At 56.2% G+C, this 12,553-nt stretch overlaps 1 protein-coding gene across 6 annotated transcripts in view; it reads left to right on the top strand.

Annotated features, from left to right (window-relative positions):
- ARHGEF10L (Rho guanine nucleotide exchange factor 10 like) overlaps positions 1–12,553 on the top strand; it is a 150,268-nt gene that overhangs the window by 58,015 nt on the left and 79,700 nt on the right. For 5 of the 6 annotated variants that reach the window (XM_072975269.1, XM_072975268.1, XM_072975266.1 and 2 more), the window contains 2 exons: positions 10,524–10,615; positions 12,271–12,354. In XM_072975269.1, coding sequence (XP_072831370.1) covers positions 10,524–10,615; positions 12,271–12,354 — 176 coding nt within the window. Of the gene's footprint in view, positions 1–7,379; positions 8,229–10,523; positions 10,616–12,270; positions 12,355–12,553 lie in introns of those variants that run through there. The other variant, XM_072975271.1, reaches the window with a different exon arrangement.

The following is a 12,553-nucleotide window of genomic DNA, read 5'->3' as shown; positions in this document are numbered from 1 at the left end:
TGAGCTGCATCCGGTGGCGAATTCTCAGGCAGCTGGAGGTCTGAGAGATGCAGATGGTGGCCCTGGGTCCCTGGAGCCAAGGCCGTTCTGGACTCAAATCAGGAGTCCCGACTGGTACTTACCTGCCTGCTGGAGAGGGTGGGCCCCAGGAGGGCTTCTGCTGGGCCTGCCGCCAAATCAAGGCCAGCAGTTCGGGCCAGGCTCTCCACCTGATTAGGGACCTGAAATGAATCAGCGGTTCTGCACCTGGGCTGGGGAGTCCCGAGATGGTTGTGATCTCCCAGGGATTACGTCCCTGTAGGGTGGGCCTTGGCTGAGCAAATGAGCATAAATTCACTGATGGAGAGAGGGGAGTGCTGTCCACACCAGGAAGCCACTGAGCAGGGTCAGGGGTGGGAAACAATGTGGGTGGGCATCGAGCAAGTGCACCCCTACAAGGAGTCTGGCTCTCGGATCTCTTGGGCCACCCTCCTGGAGACCCTCATTCCCTGACCTCAGGGTGAGGGGTGCAGGAGCCTGTCCCGTCTCTGCCCGCCTTCTCTCTGTGTATCCTGGGGACCTGGTGACTGCAGCCAGATTGTGTGTCTGGCTGGTGCCACACCGAGGCTTTGTCACAGTGGCCCCGAGCTGCTGCTGTACTGTGTCAGGATAGCTCAGTGTGGGCCAGTGTGGATTTGAGCTGCCTGTGAAGCTCCCCGAGCCCCAGTTTCCTCATCTGTAAGAGGGAAATAATACGTACCTCTAACCGTTATGAGGAGTAAGTGAGGCTGGTCGAGGGAAGCACTAAACACCCACATCATGTTTGCTTCTGCTCCCGCCACCTGGTCAGTTTGGATGTTTCCCCTGTGTTGGGGCTGAAGATGGTGTGCCCAGTGCCTCTGACTCCTAGGCTGGGCCTGGTTGCCAGGCCCACGTCTCACCACCAACGGGTGTGAATAAGCATCACTTCTGAGTTCCCTTAGTGGGGCATTCCTGTGACATGAGCCCCTTGCAGAACATGATCATAGCAGGAGTCCCAAGAGACTTCCATTCCAGCCCCTTAATGTCACAGATGGAGAAACTGAGATGCTGGCTGCCTCCTGACTCCTTGTCTGGTGTCTCCGCATTGCTCCCAGCTTTGTTCTCTCCCCTCCAGCTCTCCGTTTACTTAAGTTCCAGCTCCTTCTCCAGTCGGTGAATTTCCACTTTGGAGTCCTGTGGGAGAAGAGTCAATCCAGATCACTTTCCCTCTCCTTTCCTTCTTGATTTTCTTTCTTTCTTTCTTTTTCTTTTTTTTTAACTTCCCGAAGGTAGTCACTAAGCACATGTTGCTTTTGAAAAAACAAATCTCCAAGTGGAGGACATTTCACCTCTTCTCACTGTGTTTCCTCCGCGGTCCCCCGCAGGCTTGAAGTGGCCTTGGGCTTTGCCTGGCTGTCTACCTGGCCTCCAGAGAGACAGGAGCTGCCTGACTTGAGGCCCCTGAGGCACAGTTGGAATCATTGCCCAGATTCGGGCAGAGCTGCAGCCTCCAAGTGACCTCACTCCCATCAGGGCTCTCTTCTCCAGCTGCGGGAGGGAAGGAGGCAGGGCCAGTCCTTGTCCCCACTTCCCAGCTGGTGAGCGGCCCAGGCAGGAGCGTCCTGGGTAAAGTGAGAGCTGGAGACCCGGTCTTTGAGGGCCCAGGAGCTCGGGCTCTGAGTCACAGAGAGCTGGTTTCGGGTTTTGCCTGTTATGTACTAGCTGTGTGTCATCGGGCAGGTTACTGCCTGTCCTGAGCCTCACTTTCTTAATCAGTAAAGTAGAGCTAACAAATCTGCTTCCTTGCAGGGGTCTGCGAGCTGCACGTAAGTTAACACTTACCTGGTGCTGAGTCTGGCTGGCACACGCTGGCCATTCCAAGTGTATTTGCTGTTGTCACTCTGGTTTAGATTCGGTGGCAGAGGGAGCTGATTGGGCTCTGTACCTGGGTAGTCAGGCAGTTCTGGATTGGATCCAGCTTTCTCTGACCAGCTGCCCCACCTCTCTGCATCTGCACTGGGGCCCGGCCGGTGGCTGTGAGGATGCTGAGGCTGATGGGTGTCCCAGGTGACCTTGATGGGGGCACTGGGTCCATCTCTGGCTTTGAGGCCTGTGTAGGTGGGGTTGCCCAGAGGAGGCGGCCACGCTGCTGTGGGGTAAACAGAGTTGCTGGCTTTGCTGGGTGTGTGTTGTGCCGAGGCCCATGGGGTGATTTCGGGTCAGGCCCCCCTGCTGAACGAACCCAAGGAGTGAGATCTCGTCCGTCCTGCTGCTGGGCGAGAGAACCTCCAGGTGCTCAGCCAGCTGCTGCCACTTTCTCTTTCCTCAACAGGACATATCAGGTAACAACAACAACAAATAATAATAATAATAGTAATAATAACGACTGTGTGTACTGCGTACCAGGCACCAAGCTAAATGCCCAGTCCCATTTAGGTCTCCCATCATTAGGAAGAAGACACTGTCATTACCCAGGACACAGGTGGGGAAGTCAAGGCTCAGGGAGGGTAGGTGGCCAGGGTTCCATATAGGTAGTACACATTCATTCACCAGACTGGAAGCGGGGCCTCCCCAACTGGAGGCCGAGTGTTTGGCCGTTATGCTGCCCTCCAGGAATGCTCTGGGGACTCGGGGTCCAAGCTCAGGACCTCAGACTTTGGTTCACGCTGGGGCATGTGGCCGGCTCCATTTGAATGATCCCCTTCTGTGAATGTTTACTGGGGTAAGAGCTTTGCCTGCTATGAGATCTAACTTTGCCTCTCAGCTCTTGGGAGAATAGTTTCCAAGCCGTCTCTGGAATGTTCCACAGACCCCACCTGGGGAGCCAAGCAGAGTGGCCTCGGCACTGCCTGTGTGTGATTCTGGGGGAGGCCCCTTCCCTTGAAATGGGGCAGAGTGAAAGCAGCCCCCTCCGCCCTCTCCCCGGACAGAGGTCTCGTGATGGTAGAGCGGTATGGAAGTGTGCTCCCCACCTGCAGGATGGCTCCATGGGGGCAGGGATTTTTTTTTTGGTGAGGGAGGGGGGTATTTTGTTCCCTGTTGTGTTCTCACAACTCAGCAGGCACAGGGTGAGTGCTGAAGTCTTCCCGTTGAACAAGCGATGGGTCTTGATGGACAGAAGGACGAGTGGTGTCTGAAAGGCAACTTTCAGTGTCGCCATGAAAATGATGACAAAACACACAATATGGAAATGGAATCTCTGAACCCGGGATCTGATTCGGGCAGCTGACAGGGGCCAGGACAGAGGCCAGTGGGGGGGTTGAGTGGCTGATTCGGTGATGCCGATGGTGCCGGCTGCCATTTCCTGAGCCACACGTGGAGCTAAAGCTTCCTGCACACGATCTTGTCTCCTCTGTACCACGTAGCCCTAAGAGGTGGGGCTACCGATGCTGCCCATTTTGTAGATGAGAAACTGAGGCTGAAAGAGTGGAAGTAGTTTGCCCGAGATTTTGCAGAGCTGGTAAATGGCAGGGCTGGAGCTCGACCCATTTGACTCTGCAGCCATCCATCGGTTGGAGCTGTCATGGTTGTCCTTTCTGGCGGACCTTGAAGCCCATGCACTCACGGCTACCCTGTGCGCCCTGTGCTCGCTGGGAAACAAGAACGTGTAGGTTGCCGACTCCCTGTGTTTTCCTGGACTCAGGCCTTACCTCTCGCCTCCGAGGGCACTGGGCCCTCTGGACTTGTTTGTTTTTCTGCCCAGTTTCACTGCCATCCCCATGGGCCCCCTGCGGCCTTGGCATTTCCTTTTGGGTCAGGCCTTTGGCTCCTGGCCCGGCTGCAGGGACTCTCTGTGGATTTCCGGAGGTACCTGTCCTGCCCCTTTCTGGGCTTCTCCACACAAGATGGACTGTGTTGCCCACTGGCCAGCATCTCTTGCCTGGGCCTGGACCCAGAGGAAAGCAGGTGGGCAGCTGGATTCCTGGAAGGGCCAAGGAGACCCATCCTCCCTGGACACTTCAGGGTGAGAGAGGATCAGGTCAGGCTCGGGGAAGCCGCATTTGAACAGAAGGGAAAGGCCTGCCTGCAGCCTGGCCATGGCCTTGTGGCTTCTAAGGCCTGAGGTGTGGGGAGCACATAGCTTGGGAGGGGCAGCTCGGCAAGACTAGAGTATCCTCTGGCCCCGGGAAGAAATGGAGCCGTCCTGCAAGGTTGCAGACTCAGTCTGAAATTGTCTGGCATCCCGAGCTTGTCCCTAACCTGCTGTTTCCTCAAATCCAGAACATTCATATCCTCCTGTGTCCTGACCTGCAGGGTCTGCATGGGCCTTGGGCCTGGGAGAGGCCGGCTTCCCTCAGTGGAGTCCCTCATGGATGGGTCAGGGGGACCAGGCCCCTTTTTACCATTAAAGACCTCCTTCTGGCCCCTTGCCAGTCCCGACATTGGAAAAGCTGTATTTTTGTTTTTGGCTTTCCTTTTTTCCATCCCTGGTTACAGGGGGTTACCACCTCGGAGCCATGGCCTTGGGATCACAGGCTCTCTGAGTACCCAGGATGAAGGCCACACTGTCCCTGGCCTGTACAAGATTCCCTGGTTCACATTCACCACACCGAGTCCCCTTTCGGGAGGGTGTGAAGTCCGTCCCTGGATCCCTGCAGCGACAGGACGCTGCCTTACACATCTTTCATCCCAGTGCCTGGCACAAAGAAGGTTACTAATAGTTCCTTAAACTGCATGGACTTTGCAGTTTACGTAGCCCTTTCCACACACATCTCATTTTGATTTGCACAACCGTGGTGGGCAGATTAAAGACCCCCCTCAAAGATTTCCGTGTCCTAATCCCCAGAACCTGTGAACATGTTACCTTATAGCACAAAGGGACTTTGCAGATGTGATTAAGGTAAGGGTCTTGAGATGGAGAGATTATCCTGGATTATTTGGGTGAGCTCAGTGGAATCACAAGGGTCTTGTAAGAGGGAGGCTGGGTGAGCCAGAGTCAGGGATTGAAAGATGTTGCGGCTGGTTTTGAAGATGGAGGAGGGGCCACAAGCCAAGGCTGCTTCCAGAAGCTGGAACAAGACAAGGAAACAGATTCTCCCCAAGAGCCCCTAGACAGAGCTCAGCCCTGCCAACACCTTGCTTTCACCCTAGTGAAACCCAGTTTGGACTTCTGACCTCTGCGGCTCTAAGATAATACGTTTGTGTTGTTTGAAGTGTGGGGTAATTTGTCCCAGCGGCAGTGGGAGCCTGACACAGCAGCCCTGGAAGGAGGGAATTATTATGGGGCCTGTTGTACAGACCCAGAGAGGTGCAGTCGCTGGTCCGTGGGAGCTGGGCTGGCAGGTGGGGGCGCCTGGGCTCAAAGCTGGAAGGCAGGGGCTCTGTTTGTGCTTTCTCGTCAGCCCCTGGCCCACCCAGGCCAGCGTTCTGCTGACCGGCTGGGAGTCCCCCTGCCCTGCATCTCTGTCCTTCATCCTTCCGTCCTGCACATCTTTGCTGAGTGCCAGGTACTGCGGTGATCCAAGGGGGACAGCCCCTGCCCTCGGGGGCTGACATTTTGTGCCTGGGTGTGTGTATGGGCTCTGTAGCCAGATAGTAATGGCCTGCACGTATTCTGCACTTATTATTCTCCAGGCCCTTTTCTAAGGGCCTCACCCACCGTGTCTCATTAGTCCTCATGACACTCTCAGGTGGGTGCCACCATAATCCTCATTTTATAGGCACAGAGAGGCCACATTGTCGGCCTTAGTCCACAGAGCCGAGATGAGGCAGAGCCAAGGTTGAACCCAGCCGGCTTCCAGACCCAGTGTTCTGACCTCTGCCCTCCTGCCTCCCACTTAGATCTGATTTGGATCCCGTCCACCCGCCCTCCACATCAGCTTCATGACCCAAGACCCGTTCCTTGTCTGATCTGCCTAACCTGCCCTTTCATCTCTGTAAAGCGGAGGCTAAATGAGATGGGAGGACCGGATGCTCCGTCAGCGAGCTGCTCACTGTCCCCAAAGGGTGTGTGTCTGTGTGGGGCGGGACCCCACGCTGGCCAATCCATTGCTCAGTGATTCTGGGGATGTGTTTTCCTTTTTCCTTTTTTTTTTTTTGTTAATAGTCATGCATGTTTATTGTAGAAAAATTGGAAAGTACAGAAAATGATAGGCTAAAAGCGGCCTTTAATTTTCCCACTTTATGTTCCTGTCTAACTTCTTTGCTTTGCATATATACAAGTATACATATGTTATATATATACTTTTTTTTTTATAGGACTGTGGTTTTATTCACATGCTGTTTCACGGGTCACCTTTTGACCTAATTACATGTGATGAGCATTTTCCCATGGGAACCTATATTCAGCAACACCCCATCAGTCTTATTGCTGGGGGTGCAGTGCCTGTCCAGGGTTTGACCGCCAAACCTGGGGCCCTTGAGATGTCAGGAAGGGAGGCGTGTGCACCAAGGAGCAGAAGGCCAAGGCCAAGGCGGGGTCTGGGTCAGCATCTGCAGCTGTGGGGCCGGCTCACATGTTCAGGTGGTCCCCTGGGGGCTTAATGCTCGCTCCCCCTGAGGACGGTGATAGAGAGACCTGGTCAGGGGCCCCTCAGACTTCCCTGGGGGCTCCTCAGCACTCCCCTCATTCAGTAAGTGGACTTGTGACCACGTGGGGGATGGCACAGGACAAACAGACCGGGGCCCAGAACCCTTCTGTATGTGAAGGGTGGCCGGGCTGCAGCGGGAAGAGGTGAATGCACATAGAGACCCTGTAACTGGAGGAGGGGTGGAGGGGGCGGAGGGTGGAGGGGAGCAGGGCACCAGGGGGATTTTTTGTGTGCCAGACCCTCGTGTGCTAAGTGTTTTACCAGCCTTCTTTGTTTACTCCTTCCCAGAACCCTAAGAGGGAGGAATTGTTGCCCATTTCACAGATGTGGAAACTGAGGTGTAGAGAAGCGCTAAGTGCGCTCCCTGTGTTATCTCAATTAATCCTCACAGCAGGAAGTAGAAGCAATTATTCACCCTGTTCCACAGCAGCTAGGGGACATTAAACCACTGTGTCTGCAGCCAAGTGGCAGAGCTGCAGTCTTATCCCAGGTCTGTTGGCTCTGGAGCGTCTGTCTCTTCCCACCTTAAGCCCGTGATCCCCGGTTCTCAACTCTGGCTGCACATCAGAGCCAGCAAGGAGCTCTCAAAACACCGGTGCCTGGTCCCCTCCCAACCGACGGGGCGGAGTCCAGAGTCGCTGGCGCAGCAGCCCTGGGCCTGTGTCTCTGAGGAGCTTCCCAGGTAACTGCAGCGCCTGCTGCTTTGGGTCCTCCGACCAGATGCTCTTCAGGGTCCTTCTGGCTTTAATGTGCCATACGAACTAGAAAGTGGCCAGGGCTGAAAAGAAGTCTGGCAGCAGGCTTAAACTGGGCTTGATGTTTTTGCCCTTCTTCTGGATCTCTTGGATTTGGGGACAGGGGAAGTGGTGCTGGTGGGGGGGTTCCTGGAGGCGGGTGATGCTCTGAGTCAGGCTGTCCTGGGCGGGCTCTGCTGTCACAGCCCCCTCTGTGTGCTGCAGATTGGGTTTTACTCAAGGCCTTATAAGGCTCGTGTTACTCTGGTTGTTTCAATTCCCAAAGGTGGAATTCTTTGCTCTTTCATATTTTTCATACCTTGTCCTGGAAAAGGCGCCAGGAATGCCCAGTGCGTGTGTGTGTGCACAGCCAGCCTGGGATCCTCAGACCGTTCTGATTTGGGGGTCCTCTCCCTGACTGTGCACGCTGTGTACCCTCTGGGAAGGGACCCTGTGGAATCTGCTGAGCAGCTGGGCCCAGCAGCAGCAAGGATGGGGACACTGCCGTTGTCTGGAGTGGGGCTTCTTGTCTTTAAAATAGACCGGGGAGGGGCATCCATCATCACTGAGTGTCCACTGTGTGCCGGGGTTGACGGAATGAGGGACCAGGGAAGAGCTGAGCTGGTCCTTGCTGTCACAGGGCACCCACTCTCCTCTTGTCCCTGGAGAGAGAGGAGGTGGGCGCAGAAGTTGCTTTTAGCTCTGTGGTGGCCTCCCAGTGGACTTGACCTAAGTCCAACAGGTGTACACTGTCGTCGGGGGCCTGGGAGAGCCCTTCTGTCATTTCTGCCCCCTCTTTTCCACCCAGTTCTTTGCTCTCTGTTCCTCTCCAGGGGCTCGGCTTCTTTCCTTTGTGTGCAGGCGGCAGTGGCTTCACCTTGTAAGACTGGTGCCATCTCAGTGGCTGGCCTTTCTCACCTGTGTAAGCTGAGAGGCATTGGAAGTGCAGGAAGCTCAGATAAGGGTGAGATAATTGGCCTCTTACTGCTGTTTATGGCTCTTTTATTATCTGAAACCTTTGGGGAGGCCCCAGAAGGCGTGTTTGCTCACAGGGAGAATCAGACTTTCCAGGCAAGCAGCAGCTGGGAGAGGCTGCCCCTGGGTGGGCGCAGGATGGGTCAATGGCCTCGGCAGGCAACCAGAAGGGCCGGGGAGGGAGGAGGCACCCCCAGCTTATTTCTTGCTATGCCCTCTTCCTCCATTGCCTGGGGTCGGGGGGATCTTCCCCGTCTCGTCTGCCTGGGGAGCACCTGCTGCAGTCTGGGGGTAGCAGAGCTGGTGTCAAGAGCCAGGCGTTGTAGGCAAATTCCAACCCTGCTACTTGCTGGCCAGGTGATTTGGGGCAAGGTACTTGCCTGTTCTGAACCTCACTTTCCTCATCTGTAAAATGGTCATAATAAGACACACACTTTCCTCAAGCATTCAGCATAGCGGCGGGCTTAGAGTAGACATCAGCACAGTGCAGGGCAGGGGGGTGGTGGTTTCCAGCCAAGCCTGGGAAGACCTGTGCACCCACAGGCACTGGCCTCTTCCCTCCCCTGGGGCTCCGGCTCTCTCTTCCTCGCCTCAGCCAGGGGGCACTGGGGGTGGGCTTGAAGGGGACTTCGCTCTGCTGTGTGACCCCCACTGCCCTGCCTGGGAAGCCAAGGCCCTACCTAGGCAGTGGCTCAGTTACATTACTTAAAATGAAATAAAATGAAGAATTAAGTTTCTAGTCACACAAGTTCCACTAGCCACCCTCCAAGTGCCCAGTAGCCACACGTGGGCTCACCTGATAGCATGGCCATTTCCGTTGTCACAGTCGTCCGTGTTCTGTCACCTGAAACACAGTCAAAAGAGCCCAGCTTGCAGGCCCAGTAAGCTGGTTTGACAATCTGGCTCTGCCACTCATGGGCCGTGTGATCTTGGGCAGGTTCCTCTGTCTGCCATCTGCGGGGCAAGGATGTGTTACTGGGAAGGTAGGCCAAGAGCTTGGTCACTGGAGGTGTTCCACACCTGCCTCTCCTCCCTCCTCGCCCCCTCATTGCTCCCCCTCCTTCTCCCTCTGGCTCCTCCCCTTCCTACTCCCCTACCCCTTCCCACTAAGGGCTCGGGTGCTGGCAAGTTTAAGTCAATTCTTGGCAACAGTAGCTGCTGCCTTGGACAGTTGAAGTCCTCTACTCTCTGGATTGGCAGATGTGGCTTTTTTTTTTTTTGAGCATGGGCTTAAAAAAATCCAAACAAAAACTTTGACCTTAGGCTAGTTTTAGATTGTGAAGGTAGCACATAGAGTTCCGTATACCCCCTCATCACCCTGTTTTCCCTATTGTTAACATCTCACACGACCACAGGACATTTGTCAAAACTGAGGAACTAGTGTTGGTACATCCCCATTCTCTGAACTCCTGCCTTTACCTGGATTTCACCAGTTTTTCTACTTATGTCCCTATTCTGTCCTGGGATCCCATCCAGGGCCCATGTGGCACTCAGTTGTCATTTTGTCTGCTCCGGTCTGGCAGTCTCTCAGTTTTCCCATTTTTTTCATGATCTTGAGAGTGTTAAGGAGTAATGGGCAGGTATCTTACAGAATGCCTTCCCCTCCCCTAATCTGGGTTTGTTTGGTGTTTTTCTCGTGATTAGCCCAGAGTCATGGGTTTGGGTTAAGGATCCCACCAAGGTGACGCATCTTTCTCAGGGGACATGATATCTGCAGAACATCACTGGGGACGTTTACTTGATCACTCAGTGAAGGTTATGTCTGCTCTTTCCCCGCTGCTTTCCCTTTGCTCCTCTGCTCCCAGGAAGCTTGTTTCTGAGTGCAGCCTGTCCTCAAGCATTTGTGGGGACTAAGCTTAGTCTTTTGTGCATGATCTTGTGAGCTTCCAGGTCCTTGTGTCTCAGAGGCAGGGCCCCCCAGCCCTGGCCTCCATTTCGTGTGTGGAGAATGGGGACATGGAGATTCCCACTGAGTCAGCCCTGGAGGGTGAAGGACAGGTTACTCTTGCTTGGAGAACACTTGATCCTTATGACTCAAGACTGTGAATACATGTGACCTTTATGTTTTTGTAAAGCAGCAGGTGGGCCTTACAATTCCTTCTAAAGGTGAGGAGACTGAGAGGGAAAGGGGCTTGTTCAAGGCAACCCAGCTGTGGCCTCCCCAGCCCTTCTGACTCATGGCCTTGGGGGTGACTGGCCCTGTCATCTGGTGAGGGCTGCCTGAGGCTTCAAGGAACCAGTTATCTGTCCTCCGGGCTCACTGGCCCTGTGTCTCGGCCCACAGGGGGCCAGCGGTGGTGAGCAATGGGGAGGCAGTGGACGCAGCTTTCCCCGGGGTCCGGCGCTCCAGCTGGAAGCGGAAGAGCTCCCGTCGCAGTAAGTGCCCCCCCACCCCCCCACCCTAGGAGGCCAGTGTCAGGATCGCCTCCCCTTTTCCAGGCCAAGCGAGCCAAGTGGGCTCACACGAGCTGAGGGGTTGTCCTTGCCGGGTGGCAGCTCTTAGGTGGACCGGCCACTGCCCACACTTGAGAGCTGCGTCCTCTGCTGCCTGATGAGAGCCCAGGTCCAGGGGTGGGGGTGGATCGCACATTCAGCTGTTCATCTGGTCCCCAAATCCTTCTGAAGCTCCTGCAGCAGGCCAGGGTGATCTGGGCAGTGGGTGCACCCTGGTGACCAAGACAAGGTCCCTCTGGGAGCCGAAGCAGACACATAGGTGGGCAGTCACCTTGCAGAGGGCCGGTGCCGGGATGGGGAGGTGGGAGTTGGGAGAACTCATGAATCCCGAAGGCACAGCGAAGGAGCAGGGGACAGGGGGCGGCCTGTGCTGGGGCCCGAGGGCAAGGGGATGCCTGGCACCTGGGAGGCATTGAGCCTCAGTGTGGTGGGGGTGGGGTCTGAGGGGTGAGCGGGGTGAGGTGGGGCCTCAGAGACCGTGATATCCTGAAGGCGACAGGGAATCATGAAAGGCCACGAGAGAGCCATGTGGCCATGTTTGCTTTTCAGTCCCCTCAGTCCCCTCAGTCCCCTCAGTGTGGGATGGGGGTGACGCTGTGGGTGGGCTGGAGGCTGTCCACAAGAGGGAGGCTGATGGCCAGCGCTGGAGAGAGGTGGGCAGGTCTGAGAGCCATATGGAAAGTTGGGTGGGGGTGTGTGGCTCCAACAGGGCTCGGGGGTCCTGGGACCACAGGAAGCCCTGCAGTTAGGACAGTGGGGTCTGCCGAGTCCATCTGGTCCCGTCTTCACTGAGGGCCTGAGGGGCAAGGACAGCCTTCCATCAGGGGTGGGGACTGGTTTTCCAAACCCTAGCTCAGCAGGGGCCCCTGCCCACAAAGAGGGCAGAGACTGGGCACACAATTTCAGAGCACGTGGTGGTGGGGAGACCTCGTTACATCTTCTACCTAGGAGGCTGCTAACATGGGCAGGGTGTGCTCTCTGCCCTGCTCGTGGCTCCCCAGCAAAACGTTAGGGGTTGATGGGCTCATTTGCTGAATTTTCCACCAATCAGGACCCCGCTGGCTGAGTTTTGGGGGCTCTCCTTAACCCCACTCTCTAATCCATTCCCCCCACTCTGCAGCGTTTCTTCTACTCACCAGGGCTGCATTGCCCTCCCGCCACTGGGTGGGAAGTGGCTCCCTTCGGAGTAGTCCTGGGGGCCTGAGTGACTGAAGAGGCTTCTGGGCCCCAGGGCACAGGTGCTGGGTCTGCTTCATGTCCCTGCAGGTGCCACTAGCCAGATGGGCAGGCCTGCGGGTGGCAGGGAGGGGGGTGGGGTGTGCTGCAGTCACTAAGAGGGTGCCTTGGAGGGGCTGGGGGCGGGAAGAGGCAGTGAAAGCCGGGTCTGCCCTCGGAGAGAGCAGTGGCAGGCAGGGGCTCCCCAGGGGCTGGGCTGCAGGATGCTGGCCCAGCTGAGCCACGGGGATGCAGGCGGAGGAGCTGCCAGCTGGTGCAGTCCTGCTGTCAGTCTGGCAGCCGCCTCCTGCTGGGGCCGCCACAGCCTGGTTTGTGCTCTTTTCCTCTCCCTTCTGTCCCAGTCGACCGGTTTACTTTCCCCGCCCTGGAAGAAGATGTGATTTACGACGACGTTCCCTGCGAGAACCTGGACGCCCATCAACCCGGTAAAACCTCTTCCACGCTGCCCACTTCTCCCGGGACTGGTGGGGTGGGGAGGGCGAGGCCTGGAGAGGGTCTTCTCCTTCCACTTCCTCTCTGGCCCCACCCAGTCTGGGGCCCCTCCTTCTGGCTTTAAAACCACCAGATGATCCCGGGAGAGTTGGGAGCTGGCTGAGGGCGGGGCCAGGCTAGAGCTGGGGAAGG

The sequence above is a fragment of the Vicugna pacos genome, chromosome 13 (genome assembly GCF_048564905.1).
Source record: "Vicugna pacos chromosome 13, VicPac4, whole genome shotgun sequence".
Lineage (NCBI taxonomy): Eukaryota > Metazoa > Chordata > Mammalia > Artiodactyla > Camelidae > Vicugna > Vicugna pacos.
This window is presented reverse-complemented; position numbering and strand designations above follow the sequence as displayed.